This window comes from Trachurus japonicus, chromosome 19 (genome assembly GCF_045865225.1).
Source record: "Trachurus japonicus isolate A0001 chromosome 19, Traja_1.0".
NCBI lineage: Eukaryota > Metazoa > Chordata > Actinopteri > Carangiformes > Carangidae > Trachurus > Trachurus japonicus.
The window spans coordinates 20,821,289-20,843,244 of NC_140925.1; the positions used below are offsets into that span (position 1 = coordinate 20,821,289).

General features: G+C 43.6%; 3 protein-coding genes across 5 annotated transcripts; 2 read left to right on the top strand and 1 right to left on the bottom strand.

Moving 5' to 3' along the window:
* The first annotated feature begins 138 nt into the window (after window positions 1-138).
* Window positions 139-9,765, top strand: eif2ak1 (eukaryotic translation initiation factor 2-alpha kinase 1). Of its 3 annotated transcripts, XM_085760762.1 has the most exons (17): window positions 139-513; window positions 2,075-2,242; window positions 2,789-2,925; window positions 3,095-3,129; window positions 3,223-3,322; window positions 3,419-3,499; window positions 3,589-3,682; window positions 3,775-3,826; window positions 3,908-3,966; window positions 3,997-4,091; window positions 4,227-4,454; window positions 4,559-4,667; window positions 4,876-4,982; window positions 8,503-8,617; window positions 8,723-8,802; window positions 8,961-9,194; window positions 9,424-9,734. In XM_085760762.1, the coding sequence occupies exons 1-17, from the start codon at window positions 345-347 to the stop codon at window positions 9,547-9,549; spliced, it is 1,989 nt and encodes a 662-aa protein (XP_085616888.1). In that variant the 5' UTR covers window positions 139-344; the 3' UTR covers window positions 9,550-9,734. The 3 variants fall into 3 exon arrangements, with proteins under 3 accessions (XP_085616888.1, XP_085616887.1, XP_085616889.1); XM_085760761.1 differs by having other exon boundaries at window positions 3,908-4,091; window positions 9,424-9,765; XM_085760763.1 differs by lacking the exon at window positions 139-513 and adding an exon at window positions 1,670-1,821 and having other exon boundaries at window positions 3,908-4,091; window positions 9,424-9,757.
* LOC146967924 (ankyrin repeat domain-containing protein 61-like) lies at window positions 5,021-8,092 on the bottom strand. Its single transcript, XM_085760764.1, has 5 exons — window positions 7,764-8,092; window positions 7,408-7,502; window positions 7,029-7,197; window positions 6,260-6,460; window positions 5,021-5,663 (listed from the first exon to the last, which is right to left on the bottom strand). The coding sequence occupies exons 1-5, from the start codon at window positions 7,845-7,847 to the stop codon at window positions 5,034-5,036; spliced, it is 1,179 nt and encodes a 392-aa protein (XP_085616890.1). The 5' UTR covers window positions 7,848-8,092; the 3' UTR covers window positions 5,021-5,033.
* Window positions 9,766-10,262: 497 nt separating the features above from the next.
* usp42 (ubiquitin specific peptidase 42) lies at window positions 10,263-20,617 on the top strand. The gene is made up of 17 exons (XM_085762464.1): window positions 10,263-10,390; window positions 11,972-12,221; window positions 13,296-13,502; window positions 13,660-13,770; window positions 13,986-14,085; window positions 14,729-14,796; window positions 14,893-14,963; window positions 15,096-15,178; window positions 15,286-15,397; window positions 15,494-15,634; window positions 15,942-16,042; window positions 17,258-17,423; window positions 17,546-18,277; window positions 18,402-18,484; window positions 18,645-19,820; window positions 20,158-20,465; window positions 20,556-20,617. The coding sequence occupies exons 2-17, from the start codon at window positions 11,981-11,983 to the stop codon at window positions 20,615-20,617; spliced, it is 3,762 nt and encodes a 1,253-aa protein (XP_085618590.1). The 5' UTR covers window positions 10,263-10,390; window positions 11,972-11,980.
* Window positions 20,618-21,956: the final 1,339 nt, after the last annotated feature.

Below are 21,956 nucleotides of genomic sequence, written 5' to 3' on the forward strand. Positions count from 1 at the left end.
TATGGATTTACTACAACTGAACATCTCTGTTGATTTTAAACGGAGATTTAGACTGAAATCTATGTTTTCAGGGTAAGTTAGTGACGCTGTGAAGTCACGCAGGGTCATTGTCAGACGGTCCCTGAGCAGCCCTCAACTCATGGTGGTCGGTGTGGGACCTGTCTCTTTTCTACTGTCTTTTCAGATATAACCATGCGATGTACACATTAGAGAAGCTCGGATGTGTCGAGTGTTTTAACATATCTCATCGCAGAGATGGGGTAGCTGCTGTAAACTGGGCAGCGTTTTACATTACACACTTTGTTTGAGGGAGCTATCGCTAAACACAGAGAGAAAGTAGAGAAATGTTCAGTTCGAGAGCCAGCAGCGGGGTGCTGCGGTCGGACCAGAGCTCCAGCGGCAGCAACCTGTTGGCCCGACACGGCCTTAACTCGACCAGGAGGAAACAGTCTGGGACTAACATGAGCCTGCTGAGTCTGGCCAGCGACGAGGACGATGAGGTCCAGTTCGACAGTAAGTTAAGCAGCTTTTCTGTGCTTAAAGGGGCCGCTGGTCCTGTCATTAGGAACAATACTGTTTACCTAATGAGTGAACTAAACATAGAGGCTGTGTACCAGGACAAAATGTCTGCCTCTGAGTAATTAAAATTAGCATGTGTGTTTTTTTTAGTGGCAGGGGCTCAGTTGGGTTATTTATATGCCATGTGTTTATTAACGTCACCAAGCCCAGCCCACCATTACCCCAGCATAAAATCACATAGCCTACACCAAACAGCTGTTTTACATTTTAGCTCATTTCATAAACTGCTGGTGTATCTTGGAGTGAAATAACAAACTGTGTTTTTAGGAAGTGTGGTTTGGTTTTGGGGAATTACACTACACTAACTACACTTCCTAAAAATGACACCTCTGGCCTACATCATGTATTCAGAGATATTTGAGCCTTTCTCCCAGCTTGGGACAATCATCCTACAACTGCCATTTCACTGTGTTAGTGCACCTACAAACTAGGATCAACTTTGGTCCTTATGTCATAGAAATAACTTGATTACAATACTCAAATCCTGTTCTAATGTATTAGCCTACCAGAAGTTATTCCAATCCTGTTTAAAGTCTCTAAAATTGTGTACTTTTTCGGTCATTTAAACTGATGTGATTTTTTCCCCTTTTCTTTTGCAATTTCTAAACAGAGCTGTAGCTATATCACAGTAAATAGGCCCATCATTATTACTAATGTCCATCCTGTGACATGCAGATCAGTATATTGGACCTTATTGGTCTATTATTTCTTTCAATACCTAATCTGAAAGTCTGATAGGCTATATGGGAAAAAAAGTAAAATATTGAATAAACAAATGTTGGGATAACCTGATTTTATTGTTCCTAAGTCCAAGACCATAAGTGGATTTTGCTTGAGGTTTCAAACATTGTATCTTTCACATTTGAAGTTGGCAATCAAGTCAAGACTTTCTACTCCACACATCCTAATCTAACGATCTAATGAAAGAAGAGGTGGCAGGCGATATAACCGCTCCCTCCCACTCTGGCACTGGGGCCAAGCATCTCAGCTGGGTCATGTTGTTAGGCCACAGTAGGTGGAGGACGTGGTGTCTGCTGGACCAGGCAGATAAGCATTACTGCTGTAGACGCCCCCTTATGTAGGCTATAATCAAGATGCATTCGTTTTTGTGCCTTGGAGGTGAACACGATAATCATTATTACAGCTCTGAGTGGTTAATACATAAAACGACTTTAATACAGAAAAAGATGGACCTAGGAGAAAAAAACATTATTGAAATCATTGCAAAAATTCTTGAAGAAGGTAAGACAGTTGTAACTTTATATACAGTAGATAGGCCTATATACGCGAGTATTTGATTTTTATCGGCAGTTGAGAATATAATCTAAAGTGTTTTTGTGCGTCAGTATCCAGTCTGGAGTTTTTGAGGGGACATTTTATTGTAAAAATAAATAAATAGCAGAAACAAAACTGAACCAGAAATTGGGAGTTTTTAAAACAATGATTCACCACTGTTTCCTCTTTCACTTTTTTTTTTTTTTTTACCTATGCTCAGCTTCTGACACAGATACTGACCGTGAGGTGTTGATTGCTGGTAGACATTACCCATCCATCCAAGAGTTTGCCTCAGCAATCCCCAACCACCTTCTTCTGGGGTCTCTGCTGGAGCACCTGTGTTTCGTCTACGAGAGCAATCCAGCACGCTCACGCATGCTGTTCAAAGGTATCTACAGAGTTGTTATACAGGAATTAAAAATAAGTAATTATGTGTTTACACTGCAAAAACTCAAATATGTTACCAAGAATATTTGTCTTATTTCTACTCAAAATGTCATTTCTAGTCAAAACAAATCTCATTATACTTAAAATAAGACTCATCACATTAAAAGTAGCTTGTTTTTAGACACTTTTTACTTCTTTCAAGCAGATTTTATAAGTAGAAAAATCTGATAGTGGAACAAGTTTTTCTTCCATATAACAAGCACAAAAAACTAGCTTTCACTGGCAGAATTGTCTACTTATTTCAAGTATAAATCTGTTTGGAACAAGGGAAAATTGTCTAAAAACAAGTTAATTTTTAGGTGATGAGTCTTATTTTAAGTGGAAAGAGATTCGTTTTGACTAGAAATGAGACATTTTGACAAGAAATAAGACAAATATTCTTGGAAAGATTTTGAGTTTTTGCAGTGTAGGCTGTGAGAAGTATTTTGAATGTACAGTTGGTGGTTAACTCTGAATTCAGTCACATTTAATCTGTTGTCTTTGACAGTCATCGGACAGCGTTTAGCAGCAATGAACCTCCTCTCACCTTTGGCCATAAGTGATGAGTTCAGCACCGTCAGACTTCAGCACAACCGGGCCTTCACCGAGCTGCTGAATGCTGCCAGCTCCTCGTTGTACCCCCAGGTAAGTGGACATGTCAAGTTCAACACTAGGCATATATTATAATATGTGAGAGTCGCTGATATGAATGTCAATAAACATTCAGGTCAAAGCAGTGCATGCAGGTTATGGCTTTGTAATCTTATCAGTGTTTATTGTTGTCAGCTCACAGTGTATTCTTGTTATTTTACAGGGTCTCAGCACAAATACACACAATCCGTCTGCAAGGTAAGGTTCACCTTGTCTGGTTCTGAATATTGAGCTTCCCCTGGGCAATATGCAAGTTCTATGTAAGAAGTGTTGGTTGTCGACCTCCCACAGGCCCAATGAGGGACTATTTCAAGCGCAGACGTCACGGTATCTTAGTGAGTTTGAAGAAGTCTGCAGACTTGGAAAAGGATCGTATGGAAATGTATTTAAGGTATTGTGCTCAGTTCTCAACTACACTATTAATCCTGTCCAGTTCCTGTAAAGCACATGGGTTAAGTCATGTTTTTTCTCTGTCATCATCTTGTAGGTTTTGAACAAACTTGATGGACAACACTATGCGATGAAGAAAATTCTGATCAAGAAAGTCTCAAAGGATGACTGTATGAAGGTGGGCTGTCAGGGTTTTATCAATAGGCCCTTTACACCCAAATACAGAGAAATACACTTCAGTGATTGTGGTTGTTTTCTTTAATCCAGGTCCTCAGGGAAGTGAAAGTGTTGTCCAGCCTGCAGCATGTAAATGTTGTGGGTTATCACACTGCATGGATGGAACATGTTCAGCCTGTAGCGTGTGAGTATTCAACCTCTGTCCTGGGATGTTTGTTTGGCTGAAATAGATAAAGTTACTGTTCATGGAGATTAATGAAGGAACTGTGTTGGCAGTGGATTCCAAGTCTGTTCTGCCTGCACTGGAATCACCCGGACAAGAAGACGAGTAAGACTGAAAACAAAGTTACAAACCAGCTGCGTATGATGTGATAGCAGTGTGTCTAATAACTGTGAACTGTTGTTGCAGCTCTGATGAGAGCCCTGATGGCAGCAACACCGGCTCCTCTATAGTGTTTCAGAGCTTCGGTGAAGCACCAACAGACGCAGCACCAACAGACGCAGCACCAACAGACGCAGCCCCAAGTACCAAAGCATCTGCAGCAGACGCCGAGTCGGTCAAGGCTTTGGTCCCGGCCCAAGAGAAGGGCCAGGTGGTCCCGGCCCAAGAGAAGGGCCAGGTGGTCCCGGCCCAAGAGAAGGGCCAGGTGGTCCCGGCCCAAGAGAAGGGCCAGGTGGTCCCGGCCCAAGAGAAGGGCCAGGTGGTCCCGGCCCAAGAGAAGGGCCAGGTGGTGTGCTCCAAGACAATGCGACGTCTACCAGAGAACTATGTCCCCTGCGTGTTCCTCGGGCAGCGTGGGGCCGTGAAGAGCTCCAGATGTCCGGCCATGGGCTGGGACGGCTCAGCGTTGGTAGAGGAGGGGTCCAGCAGGAGCAGCATCGAGCTCAACAACAACTCCATCGACAAGGAATGTGGGCAGTGGGCCGTCAAATGCACAACAAAGCCTTCCAAAGAGGTAGGTGACTAATTACTAGCTAGATTAACATTTCTTTCTTTGCATTCCAGATGTTTCCATGTTTAAGTGAAATGAGTTTCATGACTGTTCCTCTGTGTCTGCAGGTTCAGTTCCACCTGATGCTCTACATCCAGATGCAGCTGTGTGAGCGCTCGTTAAAGGACTGGGTCTCTGAGAGAAACGCCAAACCCAAAGAAGAACAAACCTCAAGATGTAATTGTTAAACATATTATGAATAACTCTACAATTTTATATTGTTCCAATGTAGATTTCATTTATTAAAAGTGCACAAGTTTGATCAGTTTGTCTCTATTTACAAACGACTGCTAATGTAATTGAATACATTTATGGTAATAATTTATTTCACATGTGTTCTAAAGAAATTAAACACGTTGCACTTTTTGATTTGTAATTTTTTCAGGTCCTTACGGATGTGTTGATCCTGAACACACACTCGGCCTGTTGAAAACCATCCTTGAAGGAGTGGAGTACATTCACTCCAGGGGAATCATGCACAGAGACCTGAAGGTAAGGGGCTTTGACAGATTGTATTTAATGGGAAGTCAAACACAACAGGTGTCACCTCAGACTAACATCTAATACATTTGTAAAAGAGTCCTCTTCATCACCAGTCACAAAGGAGATGTCGTGTGTGTTCTCCCAGTAGTTGAAGACAAAGTCATACAGCCTCCTGGGCAGGGTTTCTTTCACTTTCTCTTTCTTGTCCCAGACATGTTGGAGATAAATACAAGTCTTACAAATATCTTGAAGTCTTCTTGGCTGCTGAGTGAGTTTTAGTAGCCGGTCTCTCTGCTTGAAGAAACATGGTAACCTCAGAGTGAAGGGCAGGTGGCCATCTTGGTTGTAGACTGTGAGCGGGGAGGTGAGGCTGAGGAGTTTGACCAGCAGGGAGCAGTTCCTCACGTTACACCTGTGGTTCAGGAACAGAAACAGACAGTTCTCTCCTGCTCGGCTGAGCTGATTGATGTTAGCTCCAGACCTGAGCAGCAGGTCCAGCAGCTCCTCGTTGCCTGAGCTGCAGGCCTCGTGTAGCGGCGTTATTCCCGCCTTGTTCTCTGCATCGGGCTCGGCCCCGCGCTGCAGCAGCTCAGAGAAGCAGGTTAAGTCGTCTTCCAGGGTTTTAGTGGTCTTCATAGCCATGGTCACAGCAGCTAAGTGCAGAGGAGTGTTTCCACTGGTCTTCACCCCCTTGAGAAAAGGATTTAAGATTTAGATCTGTTAGTTAGCACATCATTTAATAGCCCAGCCAGAAGACATTTTGGCTGAACATTTTTGCATTTGTGTATACTGAGATATTTGTAATTCTTTATGGTAAGTAGGGTTAGGGTTAACCCTAACCTTATAATAATAATAATAATAATAATAATAATAATAATAATAATAATAATAATAATAATAATAATAATAATAATAATAATAATAATATTGTTTTCAATGTGTAATCTCAGAATAAAAGGTTGAAATTAGACCTAAATTATAGGTTAATTGATTTATATCAGACTGAATATCATCAGGCCACATCTCCTGAATTAATTTTTATCTGTTTCTATGTTAATACCTTAGTTTTGATTTGAAGGAAATGTGTTAGACATTGCTGAACTGCTTCCATGGTGAACATTATTGCTTTTAGCGGGAAAAGCACAGGTGTTACTAATAACAATAAGGAGGTCTGCTCTATTAAAGTGAGTCATCAAATATCCTCTAATCAATATCATTAATTGCACCTGTGCTCCACCCACTGTGTCAAAATGACCCAAAACAAACAAGAGAGCAACAACACAAACCATGTTGATGTCGGCCCCCTGCCTGCTCAGGCTGGCTATGATGTCCTTATGAAGCATGGCGGCGGCCATATGAAGGGCCGTCATGCCGCTGCTGTCCACTGCATCAACCTGAGCGCCGCAGCGGGTCAGGATGTGGACGGCAGACACCGCGGCGTAGCGCACCGACAGGTGAAGGGCTGTTTCCTGACCCGGTCCCTCCACCTGTAGAGAAACCACAAGAAACAAGACCAGAGAAAAATGACTTAAAATAACTTAAAGACAAACTGAGGAGGCTATTCACAATTTATGTTTTAATATATTTAATTTCAGAATTACATTTCATTTTTTACACACTTAGCCAGCACTTTAAACCCTCAGCCATTAATCAAGACTTTTATTGTAATACAGCATTTCCTTCCTTTCAATTTGGGAATTTTTTTATTTTATTATTATCACATATTTTTTGGACATTTTTGGACAGTGGAAAGAGACAGGGAAGTGGTGAGAGAAACTGAGGCAATGACACACAGTACAGGTCGGCAGAGTCAGGTATCAATCCGGCGATCACTGCATTGGGCATTGCCAACATGGGACGTGCACTTAACCACTCAACCACCGAGCACCACTGGGAATTGAATGTTACTCTGGCGTTGTTGGGATTACACCCTAACCCTACCCCTTACACCCTAACCCTAACCCTTACACCCTAACCCTACACCTGTTGAATTTCACCGATAGTAACTTACATTAGGTTAAGAAGAGGCTATTTATCGTTCAAAACACGGGTCACCTTTGCATTGATGTCAGCGCCGTGCTCACAGAGCAGCCGTAGACAGGCCTCAGCTTTACGGTGCACACCGATCATGGCCGTCTGCAGCTTGGTGTCTGGTTTGGGCCATGTGGGGATCTTCGGCCAACCGATTATCACCAGGTGTAGCGTGGTCCGGCCGAGATGGTCCCTGGGACAGAGGAACAGACTTTGACACTGAACTTTCACAGCTTGAGCAGTAACAGGAAGTCTTCAGGTCGCTAAACCACAAGTTAAATACCGTATACCTGAGCGTCTCTGTCTAAGGAAATCTAAACTTTGAGTTTATATCTAACAACCCGGTATTGATGGATGCAGTTAGGACGTTATTGTGCATTTTCTGGTGTGTGTTTGTGCACACCTCATTTCAGGGTCTGCTCCTGCTGACAGCAGGGTCTGCATGCTCTTCACTTCTCTGTGAGAGGCAGCCAGGTGAAGGGGAAGGACAGCACGGCCCTGAGGCAAGACATGTCGAGTTAGAACGCAAGATTTAATACACCAAGAAAATAGTAACTACATCCTTACTTGTTCAAACTTGATGTATGGTACTTGTTCCTTTATTTATTTATAATTTTTTTTTACAGTAACTGTTGTTAGAAACTTAACAGGAGCAAAAACACTGCAAACATTAAGTTTCTTTTGATTACTACCTTTAATCAAGTTAACCTTTATGCTCTTAATTTAACATTTAAAAGATGCTTGCGTTGTTGCAGTTACCTTCCAAAAAAACGTTTCCCAATGCAACATCTTGCTCCCATACTTTTTTGACACATCTTCAACACGTCCCAAGTGTTCCTCCATCACAGCAGCGTATAATCCACTGCTGTGAAGCTCGATAATGTTCCTTTAATCCTCCAGCATGACGAGGTGTCGCAGCTTCCCAGTTCTCTGTGCTCAGTCTTTGAGAAGGGCGCTGGCAATCAGAACCTGTTTATTCTTGTTGTTGCAAGCGTTCATTTCTGAGAGAGATTCTGGTTAATGTTGACGTGGGAGAATTCAAACCTTACTACTTCTCCTTTCTGTGTTTGGTGTTTTCTGCAGCTGCTTCCGTTTTGGTGTTGTGTGTGAGTGTCTAACTTTGACGTGCAGCCTTTCTGTCGGGACTGATAACGCGGTGCTGAGTGTGTGTGGGGCCAGTTAAAGGGAGTAGTCAAGTTGTAGTGTTGTGGCACTTATGTATTTTTTGTTTTTAGTAAAGCAGCATTGTTATTTCTTAATCACTTCTCCTTTTTATGATGGACACACATCCAGTACCTACATCACAGTGTTGTAGTCCCTATTTTCATTCAAAATATTTTTGCAAAATAAGTGTTTGGAATGTAATTTTTCACTATTTCACTATCCCCTTAATATTTTTATGAAACATGGTCTAAATTCAAAAACCTCTGACATCTGCATCTTCACACCCAGGCAGCCACACATGGAAATAATTGTAATTTCTTTGCTCTTCTCACAGCCAAGGAACATTTTCCTCCACGCTAAGGACCGCCATGTTCGGATCGGGGACTTTGGTTTGGCCTGTAGGGATATGATATTTGATGGACTGAAGAGAACCAGCCCTCCCACCAGTGGTAATACTTCATTCTTGACTTAATGTATTTTCATGGCACAGTACTTCCTAGAGCCAATAGATGGCGCTATTTGCTTATAAGTCACATTTCTGGTGTGTTTTGCAGATTCCTCTCACACCACAGGTGTTGGTACGTTTGTGTATGCTGCACCAGAACAGCTGAAGGGCTCCCGTTATGATTCAAAGGTAAACACCGTAATAGTACAACTTATACCATTATTTGTGTCATGCTAAACCACTGTGAACTTCATATTCGTCACTGTAACAATCTCTTCTTTGACATGTGAAAACACTGTCAGTCTTTTGGTGTTTAAACTATATTAATCTAGTTGTTATCCTTGCAGTCAGACATGTATAGCATCGGAGTGCTAGCTCTCGAGCTATTCCAGCCCTTTGGGACGGAGATGGAGCGAGTCCGAACCCTGGGGGACCTGAGAGAGGGGAAAATCCCAGACTCGTTCTGCTGCAGATGGCCAGTCCTGGCTAAATACATCATGAAGCTAACAAGTAAAGATCCTACTGTCCGACCCACAGCTAGCCAGCTTCTACAGAGTGAACTCTTCTGCAGTAAAGACATGGTATGGAGTGTTTCACTTTAAAAATGACATCAACACAATTTAATCTAAGTTGTTGCACTGTATGTGTTGCATAATCTCCCTCTGGGGATTAATAAAGTAATTTTTATTCTTATTCATTCTTATTCTTACATGCTTGTGTGTTTTCAAAATAACATTTAACACACAATGGCTCCAGGAAGACTATTACACTTGCATTTACACTGAGGGCTCTGAATTCTTTGTCTATCAGGTGATCCATGGTTTGCAGAGAAGGGTTGAAGAGCAGGAGGAAGAGATCATGCAGCTGAGGAGACAGATCAGTCGGCTTCAGAGTTCACAAGCAGCAGTTCATGTCTCTGAGCTGGACAATACCTGAGCCTTACAACATGTAACAATTTACAGACTGTCAAAACTTGATATGTTTAACTACTGCTATACTATGTTACAGCTGATATGGTGCAAGTGGTGGAGAGAGAGAGTGTGTGTGTGTATGTGTGCGTGTAAGCATTTGAGTGTATCTTGATGTAAGGGTGCAATTATTTATTTCAATAAATCATATGTCTGCTATGTCTGATGGGATTTTCAAGATTCAATGAATAGTAATTCATTCATTCAAGTCATTTGGATCGCTGCTTTGAAACTTGTACATTTATGACAAACTGAAAAAGTGATTGACAGGTAGATTTAATGATGTGTATTCTGATTTCCTGCAGCTTCTTGAACCTGCAGCAGAAGCAGCTGCTGAGGACAGAGTAAGACTTTCTATTGTGATTTTATGGGGACATGGGCACATTTATTTCCACGTGCATTTAGCTGATTGTTCAGATGTTGGGTTATAGTTTTCAGGGAATGCACTTGGTTATGTATTCACAACCTTCATAAGTGAGGTGCCATGGCCACACATTTCAGCACAGACACGGTGATCGGTGCCATCAAGTGTTTGTGGTGGGTCTGGATTTACACAACAGCTGAATGTAAAGCACGTAATGTTGATTGTACATCATGTACACAAAGGTCAGAGGTGTGTACATGCGACTTCCCGAAACACGTTTCTCGCAGAGAAACGGCCGACTGAGCCAATCAGCGACGTCGTTTCATCGCAGGTACCCGGATGTACCCGTGGGGCAATTAGCTACGTCATTGTTCACCGCCGGACACCCGCTGGAAATAAGGAATGGATTTACAACCGATATTAACGTATTCGTAACATATTCCAGGTGAGTGCTGTGTTGCTTATGTGATCTAGGGACAGTTTGACAGTGCAGCCGCGCTGATTTAAAGGGCTAAAGCCTCAGAGAGTTGTTGTAATACCCTTACACCGGGTCTCTGTCATGTCGGAGAGAGCAGCGCAATGGGCGCACACAGCCGCCGGTGTCGAGCCCCTCCTTTCATCAGCTGCCTGGACGTCCAGCTACTCGGGCCGCTTCCCCACTCACACCTAACTTATCTGGGAGCGGAAGCAGAGAAGTGCTCACAGACATTCATAGTTAATGGCTGCGTTATCTCCGCCATGTCGGAGAGCGCCCATCGTGCGGAGCTAGCTACTAGCTAGCAGCGCTAGCTAGTAGCTAGCCGCGCTAGCCGCGCTAGCCGCGTTCGGTGCTAACTGTTACGTCGCCGTTTCCATGGTGTTGAGCTTCTCGGGCCGTTCGCCCTCAGCAGCCGGTCTGTCCCAGACCTCTGTAAGGGTCAGGGTGAGGTTTCAGCCGGCGACCTTTCTCCCTCGACGGTCAGCGAAGCCTTATGTGGTGTTTTAATGAAGTTGAGCGGCGCTGCGTGTACAGGCCTAGCCGTCGCCTGCTAGCCAATGTGAGCCAGTCTGCTGGGCAGGTGGGAGGGAACAGCTGCTCTTTCAAACGTGCCACCGACCGTCGAGCATATTTCACTCGGTCGCGTATTGAAATCGATAATATTTACTCCTGTGCGTTTTGCAAACTATGTTCTCGTTTGTAGGTTTCACAAGTCGATCGATTTGAATAAATTTAAATTGGAATAATTTCCTAGTGTGTTGACGTTTGTTTTTGCCGCTAAAAGAAACATTGCAATACGCACACAAATGGCTGTCATTTGAATGAAATGAAAGTAAACTAGTTAGATTCAAGGAGAGACTACAACACAAATGTACTGTTTGTGTTCATTAATAGCTTCAATTAACAAGATTGCTGGTGTTATCAGTCAGTTCAGATTTCTCTCACCACAAGCCATTGTGGTCATAGTCATAACATTCAATGATTGATCTAATAACAACATGCAACAAGAATTCAGGCCTGGGAGATTTAGCTATGTCTAACTGCCTCTAGGTGGATTATTTTGTAAGACAACTAATGTGCTGTTTTAAAATAAATATATCAAAATATAATTATTTATATAATATAATTAGACTGTAATTTTGACTGTTATACTACTAGAAAAGAGTGAAAAGTGACGATTCAGACTTTAGAGACTATTTAATGGTACTTGCTGATAATTTGTGATTGAAATAGTTATGTTTACAATGCATTTAGTGGTTATAATTTTAATGTAGGGTAATCTGATTTGGGCTATGGTAGAATCCTCTCTAAGAGCAAAGGTTGTGTATAATCCACCGTCTGTTTCACTTGTGGTGGAGAACAATCCTACAAATTTAGAAAACTGCAAGTCCCCTTAAATACACAATTTAAGGAAGAAAGTTGTGCCACAATTTACTACACCCAAATCCACATCTAAAGCGACAACAAAGATGAACAATAGAAAAAACTTTTTCTGTATTTCCTACAGCTCCAGAAGTTGTACACATCTGTGTTTCTGTTCTTCCACAGCAATGAACAATGACCATAGTTGACAGATCTTCCGAAAAATCTGACCACGAGTCAGTCGGTTGCAAGCGATCCCCCTTCAGCAGTGGAGACGTGGGGATGGAGGGCAGCTGTTCCAGCAGCTGGGCGGTGGGCGCCGCGATGCCCAGTGACTCTCCCAGGCTGAAGGCTGCAGGGGGCTGTCTGGGCCCCACACCTGGAGCTGCCGTCTACAACAGCACCCCCTCCCCTGTGGACCGACCCAAGGAGCAAGGTAACAGCAGCAACAATTATGCATGTATTATACCACTAATCATGTTATGTGGCCCATATGGGCACACGTCTTGTTCCAACTCATAAAAAAGGCAAGGCAAGGCATCTTTATTTATATAGCGCATTTCATACCAAGGCAACTCAATGTGCTTTACATAAAGACAAAACATAAAAAAAGAAGAAGCATAAGACAGAATAAAAACAAACAAAACACTAAAAACAGTGTTAAAAGCAAGAGCAAGTAAAAGTAAAATAAAATAAAATAGATAAAGTTTTAAGTTCTCAGCTATAAGCACGTGAAAAGAGAAATGTGTTTAACCTGGATTTAAAGGTGCTGACAGTTGGGGCTGATCTCAGTTCTGCTGGTAGTTTGTTCCAGTCGTGAGCAGCATAACAGCTAAATGCTGCTTCACCATGTCTGGTCTGAACTCTGAGCTCCACTATCTGACCTGAGTCAGTAGATCTCAGAGCTCTACTGGGTTTAGACTCTACTAACATGTCATTCATGTATTCTGGACCTAAACCATTTATTCTGGACTGGATTTATTCTGTATTCTGGACCTAAACAAAACGTTTTTGAGACATCTGACAACTATAAAGTTCTTTTTATTTTCTTTCACTGAATTGCTTGTGATTTAAGTTATTTGAATTTTACATACAAGTAATTCATAGCTGTAATAATGAAGTTTCAGCAACTGTATAAGAGTCTGACACAACTGGTTTTGTGGGTGTTGTGTTGCTGCTTCCATTCTACTTTCATTCATCCAGTTACATAACTAAGCCAGTTTTTAAGTGGGAGCATGATCAATCATTTGTGCTTGTGACGCAATTGATGTTTGGATATAAAGAGCAGCAGTCCTACTTGTATTTGCAGGAACGAAAGAGAAAGCAAACTGTTTTGTTTTTTCATCAGCTTGTTTGACTGTTTTATATCAGTAGTCAGAATCACATTATGTAACTCATGAGAGAGATAGGTATGATTATATGGTGTAGAGTACTTACATTAACAATGTTAATGGTTTAGACCTTGTAAATACATTGAATCTGATTGTAGCAATGGCCTCTTTGTCTCCAGTGATAAGCAGTGGTGACGGCATCGATGTGCCCCAGAAGGTCCTCTTCCCTCCAGAGCGGCTCAACCTGAAGTGGACCCAGGTTCACCGCATCGGTGCAGGTCTGCAGAACATGGGGAACACCTGCTTCCTCAACTCGGCGCTGCAGTGTCTCACCTACACCCCTCCGTTCGCCAACTACATGCTGACAAGGGAGCACTCTAAAACATGTGAGCTAATGTTCAGCTTTTCATGGCGCATCTTTGCACTTGCCTTCTTATGTAATTGTACAGTGATGAAATGGGCACTTGGCAGCATCTGTGAGCTGCTGTCTTTCCTGAATCATGTCTCACATTGGTGTTTTTTGTCCATCTGTCTCTGCTGCAGGTCATGAGCCTGGGTTCTGTATGATGTGTACCATGCAAAACCACATCATTCAAGTTTTTGCCAACTCTGGGAACGTCATTAAGCCCATTGGTGTCCTCAATGAGCTCAAAAGTAAGTGACCGACTGTGAGGTTAGAAGGTTGAAGTTGTGCTCTTTCATAAAATATTTACCAGGAGTGAATGCCAGGAGGCGCTGTGTGGCTGTTTACCTTTCCATTTTGGAGGGAAATCTTGTAGTGAGAGTTAAAAGTGAGAAATGCACTGTTGTAAACATGACAAATACCACAAATGCTTACAAGTCTTCCTGCCGGTCTTTTGCCCTCACAGGGATAGCAAAGCACTTCCGCTATGGAAGCCAGGAGGATTCCCATGAGTTCCTGCGGTACACAGTGGACGCTATGCAAAAGTCCTGCTTACCTGGAACCAAGTGAGTTTCATCCTAACCTGTGTCTGGAAAAAGACATGGATAGTGAGACAACCACCTTTACTTTGAATGGTTCACAATAATTTCAGATTCAACCGAAGGCGGTTATTTGTTATTTGTTCATTTTCCTGACCTGAACTCAAATGCATGATATTAGTGAGAAATGTTAATCTTGGTATTTTGTTGATTCACTGAACGCTCCACCCAGAAGGGATGTTGCATAAAAAACTCTGTGTAAATATAGAGAAGTCATTTATTTTACTGCTGAAATATATTAAATCAGTGTAGTATTTTCCAAGTATGATGCCTCCATGCATTAACTACAGCCACAGCGGGGCATGTTTAATTGATACACTGCTGAAGGGGATTTATTTTTTTAGAGAACCTCATATCAAGTCAGTTCTCCCTCTGTCCCAACAAGTGGCCTCTCAACATGTAACTCTTGCTCCATGGCCTCTCTTTTTTTCTCCTGTTATTTGAGCTGAGTGAAATTTTGTAACATGTCAGTGCAAAACACTGCGTAGTGACTTTTTTTTTCTCTGTACAGTGCAGCCAAAAAAATTGAATTGTTTATTTATTGAATGAATAAGGCAGGCATTGATTTATGTGATCACCCTTTTCCTCATAATATTTATCTTTGTGCCAGATTGGACAGGCAAACACAGGCAACCACTTTCATCCATCAAGTATTTGGCGGGTACCTAAGGTCCAGGGGTAAGTGATTGTTGTTGATTTGTTTCTTCCACTTGATGTCATGTTTTTATGTCTTACATCTTCCCCAGACTAATAACACCGATTTGTCTTTTTCAGTTAAATGTTTAAACTGCAAAGCAGTCTCAGATACATTTGACCCGTTTCTGGATATTACTCTGGAAATAAAGGTAATTAAATCCAGTTCTCACCCATGGGTCTGACACGTCTTTGTTTTACTCTGTAACACATCAATTACTTCAGATGTAATCAAGGATCTTTCACAGTACTAGATCTTAAAACAGGTTTTTATCTCCATACAGACAGCTCCCAGTGTCTCCAAGGCTCTGGAGCAGTTTGTGAAACCAGAGCAGCTGGATGGAGAAAACGCCTACAAATGCACCAAGTAGGTTGCTTTAAACTAGCACAAGCAATTCAGAAAAGATGGCAAGCGTTGTGTTTATTTGTTCATTTACATATTTTGACTAACAATTGAACATTTCTCCTCCTTAGGTGCAAAAAAATGGTCACAGCCTCAAAGAGATTTACCATCCACCGCAACTCTAACGTGCTCACCCTCTCACTCAAACGCTTTGCAAACTTCAGCGGAGGCAAAATTACAAAGGTGGACAGACATATTCAGAGCAGCAATCTAACCGTGATGCCTCAGTGACTGTGTGGTGGTGATGTGGTGTTAATCAGCTGTTTCTGTGGTCGACAGGATGTGAAATATCCGGAGTACCTGGACCTGCGGCCTTCCATGTCTCAGTCCCAGGGAGAAGCCCAGGTCTACGGGCTGTACGCTGTGCTGGTCCACTCTGGATTCAGCTGTCATGCGGGACACTATTTCTGCTATATTAAGGTACTGGCACTGCTACAGACCACTGTGGTAATCTATCAGGACGCTGCGGTTGCTAAGCGCACATGCATGCGTTTTTCTCAACACAACACTCTGACGTTATCAGAGCTGAATGCAGACCGAGGTTTACCTGAGAAAATACAGATTTCTTTTTCTTTGTTCATGTTTTAAATAAGAAATAAAGAACATAAATGCAGTTTTACTTTACATATTGACCACTTTTTTTGTTAATAAAGTCATATATACTCAGCAGTGGAAATCAAATGTAGAGTTGTGTCAAACCTGCCAACTCTTCTGTCATGTCTCACAGGCGAGCAATGGTCAGTGGTATCAAATGAACGACTCCTCTGTGTCCGTCAGTGACATCAGGTCTGTCCTCAACCAGCAGGCCTACGTTCTTTTCTACATCAAGTGAGTAAATCCAAAAAGTTTTTATTTTCTGCACAAGAAACTATGGGTCAAAGGAACTTAATATTGTATGATTCTCCTCCCTCACTCAATATGCTTTTTAATAATCTGGGAAAATGTATATTGATTGTATATACAGTACAGACCAAAAGTTTGGACACACTCAATGCATTTCCTTTATTTTCATGACTATTTACATTGTAGATTCTCACTGAAATTCCACTAATGAACCCTGACAAGGCAACACCACCTGTGAAGTGAAAACCATGTTCAGGTCAGGTTCACCTCTTGAAGCTCATCAAGAGAAGCCAAGAGTGTGCAAAGCAGTAATCAGAGCAAAGGGGGGCTACTTTGAAGAAACTAGAATTGGTGGGGGCAGAGATAGAGGAGGAGGAGGAAGAAGAAAGAGAAGACAAAGAAGAAAAGAAAAAGTGTTTTCAGTTATTTCACACTTTTTTGTTAAAGCAGAAGTAAGCGATCCGGTGGTTTTGGCTAATGCTGCGTTCCAGGCAGGCTTTTGAAATCGTAAATTACAGCTTCAAGTCACAACTTACGACTTTGTAGCGTTCCAGGCAACCCACTCGTGTTTCTCCGACCTGTTTTACCTGTGAAAGTCACTATAACGGCCACTCGTAACTTCTGACCCGTGAACTCGTACCAGATCGAACTGGTACAACTTCACAGGACGGAAAAACAGGAGTCTACGAGTTTCCTTGAACGCACCATAACAGTCCTCGTCCCTACGTCGCCACATTCACGGCGTTCCTTGGCTGCACACACAGCCCTGCATGCCGTTCTCTCTCCTCATTGGATAAAAACTGTAGGATACGATAAATGTTTTCTCCTGGGCTCAGAGCAGAGCAGAGTGACTGACAGACCCGTGTTTCAGACCAAACACTCTATAGAAGTGATTGCTGTCGGAAGATACAACTATTTAAGACTTATATTAACACAAATATATCACTTACTTCTGCTTTAATTCCACATGTGTTCATTCATAGTTTTGGTGCCTTCAGTGAGAATAAAGGAAACACATTGAATGAGAAGGTGTGTCCAAACTTTTGGCCTGTACTGTATTTCAAATATATCTAATAAACTGTTCTTTTATCCTGGGATTTTACTCTTGTAACATTTTTCCTTAAGCCTTAAGCCTGGTCACTGGAATTAGTTTCTCATGTCTCCAGATGTTTTCAGTGTCTGTTTCTCTTGTGTCACCAGGTCCAACGATGTGAAGAGAACAGGGGACTACAGCCACATGGGCCACAACCCGGGGGTCCCTGGTCAGTCGTCTCCACGGCCGGTGGTGATACCACGCATCAACACCACTGTCCACCACAACAACATCGGCTTCATCGGTCCACAGTTGCCCCCACACATGACTAAGGTACCACAGACACGCTCTCATCCTATTGTGAGTGTGTGAGTGTGTTTTGATGTTATCACTTCATAAAGTTGTCAGTGTTTGACCCGGGAGGGAACTGACACCTCACGCTTGTTTTCCGTCAGAGTGCCCTTCATGTCAACGGGAATGGGTCTCTGAGGGACTACCCCCCGAGCTCCAAGCCCAGCACCAGCAGCAGTGTTGTGGGCAAACCCAGCCACGGCCCGGCCTCGTCCTCCTCCATCTCCCACGCCATCAGCCGGCCCACCATGATCCCAGACCACGACAAGCGCCAGAAGCTCTCATTCTTTATTGGACACGGCAAACAGACCCGCCCATCCTCCTCTTTATCCTCCTCGTCCTCCTACAGCCAGCCGTCCTCTGCCAGCAGCAGCAGCTCCTCCTCTTCCTCCTCCTCCTCTTCCTCCTCTCTATCCTCTTCACAGTCTACCTCAGATGTCCACTCAGACGTTCGCTTTGTTCCACGTCAGCTCAACCACGTAAACGGCACATCTCGCAGTAACGGGGATCACCACAGCGGAGGCAACGGAGCGTCGTTCCTGGTGCCGTACGGCCAAGAGTCGTCGGAGGAGTCGGACCAGGAGAACTGCGGCGCGCTGGACAACGGCTGTGTAGGCAAGGCTCATCTCAACGGAAACAACACAACTGCAGATGTTTTTGAGAATTCTTCGCAAGCCACAAATGGAGAGTCGGGCGTACACCATAACGGGAACGGATTAAACGGATCGGCCTACGGTGGCTCTAAATCAGGCCAGAACGGCCAGAACGGGCAGAACGGGCAGAACGGGCACCATTATGGACAACACAAAGTCAATGGACACAACACCTCTGAAAAGGTAAGTCACAGGCTTTGTGTTTTTGCTATATCTTTACAATATTTTGCTTCTTTTTATTTAATTAACCTTTAAAAAAAAAAACATAAACAGAGGTTACATTTCATTTAATATTTGTGCCCTTCAGATGTCTGGCAGTAATCTTGGAAGTGTGTCCTCTGTGGCTGCCATCGCCACTAATGGATTAGATGGTGACCACAGTCACACAAGGTACGGTGGTAATCCAACAATGACAAGAAAAAAAGATGATGTTGTGCTAATCAAATATTAGAAAATTGAAAAAAAAACTCTAAAATCACTGAAGTAAAAGTTATTTCTGACAATCTATAGTTTTGGTTTAAATATTTATGTGTCTGATTTGGTTTTCCAGCAAAGAGGAATACAGTTCAGCCTCATCCCATCAGGCCACGTCTTCCCACAGCGTCCATCCTGCTGCTGGTGAAGGCCAGCACCTCTCCACTTCTCACACAAGGGCTAAGAGTGTGTCTGAACCCCCGCTTCAGCACGCAGCATCGTCCGCCGTCAGCACCCCACCTCCCTCTACTGCTACAAAGACCTATTCTGTTGGATCTAGAGAATCTGCTTCCTCCTCTGCACATCACGGCAGCCCCGCGGCCTTATCCCCCCCACCACACGGCTCCCAGAGCACCAGCGGGACACCTGCTGCTCCACAGAAGGTTAGCGTGAGTGGGGCCGAAGCCAGGGATCTACCGCAGACCAACGGACCGGCAGCGGGGAGCGAAGGATGTACAGACGCTAAGGAGCAGCACCAGTACAAGCCCGGTTCTAGAGGCAACGAAAGACAATCTTCCCGAGACAGGGAGAGGGACAGGGAAAGGGACAGACCGCGCTCTGACTGCAGCAGAGAGAGGGACAGGGAGAGGGACAGGGAAAGGGACAGACCGCGCTCTGACTGCAGCAGAGACAGGGACAGACACTACAGGGACAGAAGCCAGGAGCGAGACAGCGACGGTGATCGTTACCGGTACAGCCGGGACCACGGAGATCACCGGGACCACGGTCGGTCGAACCGGGGCCGCGTGTCGCATCACGATAGATACTACAAGGACAGGGACTCGGAGCGGCACAGCGAGCGGACCGACCCCCACCCGAGGGAGCGCGACCGCGACAGGTGCTCTCACCATTACCACCACGACCACTACCGCAAGTCCAGAGAGGAGTGGGACTGTGAGCGGAGGGGGCGCGGCTACTCGCGCCGCGAGGAGCGGTCGAGCAGCCGCAGGAGGGGGCAGCAGGACCGGCGGGACGCCCGGGTGACGAAGGACAAGAGCAACGGCAGGGACAGGGACTACTACGCTGCAAAAGAGGAGACCTACTCTTCCGCCGCAGCGGCAGAAACATCCTCGAGGTCCAAGGGCTCGCCGCCTCGGTCTGCCAACAGGGACGATCAGAATCACAAGAGGACTGCTGCTGATAATCCAGGCAAGGAGAGAGACAACAGCTCTGAGGCCTGTCACTCTAAAAAACCCAAAAAGAGCAAGAAAAAGAAGAAGTCAAAGGACAAAGACAGACACCGTGAGAGCGGGTGAGTGTTACGACTAACAATCTATAGTTTTATCCATTTTTACAGCAATTATAGTGAAAAATGTTGCTCTGGCTGCAGCTTCCCAAAAGTTATTTTGTTGCCTATGTATGTCACATAATGAGAGCTTGTTTATATTTGGGTTTTGGACTCGAGAAAGGAAGACATTTGAAGAGTTGTGATGGCATTTTAAAAACTTTTTCTGCTGTAATTTTGATATTTTACAGCCTTAATGATGAATCAGTAATGAGAGTATGGCAGGATTTGACTTTAGCTGATCAGTTCAGATGTAATTGGTGGATGAAGAGTGGTCATGTGTGTTCTGTCTTTCTCCTCGCAGCTCCGACGACTCAGACAGAACCGCTGAAACGAAGAAGAAGAAGAAGAAGAGCAAGCGGCAGCGGGACGGCGAGGCGGAGCGGCTCAGTCCAGCAGCCAATCACAGCCACAGGAACAGAAGCAGCGAGGACAGGGACAGCCGCAAGCGCCGGCACCACGACACCAAGGACGCTAAACACCACAACGGTTCCTCACCTGAGAAGCGGCGGCGGACCGACTACACGGACAGCAGCAGCGACCCGCCGCCCCCCCCCCACCACACCTCCCCCGTCAACGGTTCAGCTCACCGCCACCTCAACGGCCACACAGGTACGGCAGCTTTCTCACATTCAGATTCATCAAGAAGCAAATCGCTGAATTTAAAGGTTGTCAGTTTAAAGCGCTGGTCGTGTTTTGCAGGAAACGGTTACAGCCGATCCACCGGCGACTCCTACAGACTCTCCATCGGCCTGAAGCACTGACCGGTGAGTGGCCGTCCTCTCTGATGTCGCTGCGTGCTTCATCAGCGCCAGTGGACAACAGGAACTCTCATGGGCAAATGTGTTTGAGCTCAGAGCCCTGCAAACAAATAGCATGAAAGCCTCTTCTTTGTCATTTCAGACACACCGACAACATTTTAAGAACAGCAGAGGAATGACATCCACAACTTTTTGACATGGTGCTTCGTCATTGGGAATATATTGTATTTTTACCGCAAGTAAAGTGTTTTAAAATGTTCAGAAGTCTTTTTTTAAGGCATTGATTTATTTGCCGCAATTCTCCTAACTACGGTTAAAAAAAACAAAAAAAAACTGTCACCTTGTTGAACATTTATGATGAAAAATATTAATATATACTTGTATGAACACAAACAAAGCCTGGAGCTTAAACATCTCAGCTGCTGCTCAGTGGAACTCAGGACTTGAAAACTTGTTAACATCCATCACAGATATCCACACGCTTCAATAATGAATGAAACAAAAGGGAAAACTGCCTAAGAGAACTGTAAGGCATCACGTTGACTGCAAGTTCAAGATGTCATCATATCTACAGAGCTGCAAAATGTTTTGCTTTTTTTTTCTCTTCCTCTTAAAATTTGCAATTTTCCTTTGGCTTTGATCCCACTGGGAGCAGACGGACGGAGGGAGGAGATGGTTGATGAACGAGGCAACGGTGCAGTGGTGGGGACGAGGCTGGGCTGACTGATACCTCCACTTTAACCCTGGACAGACTTGAGGACATTTCCCAGCTTTTTTTTCTCTCTCCTTTCTTTTGTTTGTTTCCATTTTTGCTCTGAAGCCTAAGATTCACTCACTGTAATTTTTAAACTTTTCACTTTTTTCAAGGTGCGGAGACTTTTCTCTTCATCCCGGCTCTCTCTCTCCTCCCACACATTCTTTTTTTTCTTTTTAAATGTTCAAAAAGAAAAACATCAAAAATTTGTTATCATGGCTGTGGACCATTTGTGTTTGCTTTTTAATGAAAAATACAGTTTGTGTCTTCTAGCATCATAAAAAAATACTGTGAATTTAATTTTGAACTGTACTATCAGTTATTTTTATACATAAAAAATCCTGTATCAGGATTATCAGTAGATGTTATGTTGTTTTGCTTTATTTTTAGAAAATCCTGTTCATTTTGACCATATTCTTTGGACAAAAAACAATAATGAGTATGGTTAGCTTTTGTTTTGTTGTTGTTTTTTTCTTTTTTCTTTTTTTTTTTCAATTTTAGACAGACGTTGAAAAACTGCTGTTATACCTTTTTAGTTTAGCATGTCCGAATTTATACATTGTATAAGGTAAAAGCCTTAAAATACAT

Coding starts and splice junctions, on each gene's coding strand:
- eif2ak1 (XM_085760761.1), top strand. CDS start 345: ATGTTCAGTTCGAGAGCCAGCAGCGGGGTGCTGCGGTCGGACCAGAGC. Junction 3,323..3,418: donor CGTATGGAAATGTATTTAAG/GTATTGTGCTCA, acceptor ATCATCTTGTAG/GTTTTGAACAAACTTGATGG. Junction 8,803..8,960: donor GCTCCCGTTATGATTCAAAG/GTAAACACCGTA, acceptor TTATCCTTGCAG/TCAGACATGTATAGCATCGG.
- LOC146967924 (XM_085760764.1), bottom strand. CDS start 7,847: ATGGAGGAACACTTGGGACGTGTTGAAGATGTGTCAAAAAAGTATGGG. Junction 6,461..7,028: donor GCGCTGACATCAATGCAAAG/GTGACCCGTGTT, acceptor GTTTCTCTACAG/GTGGAGGGACCGGGTCAGGA. Junction 5,664..6,259: donor AGGGGGCCGACATCAACATG/GTTTGTGTTGTT, acceptor CCTTTTCTCAAG/GGGGTGAAGACCAGTGGAAA.
- usp42 (XM_085762464.1), top strand. CDS start 11,981: ATGACCATAGTTGACAGATCTTCCGAAAAATCTGACCACGAGTCAGTC. Junction 15,398..15,493: donor GCGGAGGCAAAATTACAAAG/GTGGACAGACAT, acceptor TGTGGTCGACAG/GATGTGAAATATCCGGAGTA. Junction 19,821..20,157: donor GACAGACACCGTGAGAGCGG/GTGAGTGTTACG, acceptor TTCTCCTCGCAG/CTCCGACGACTCAGACAGAA.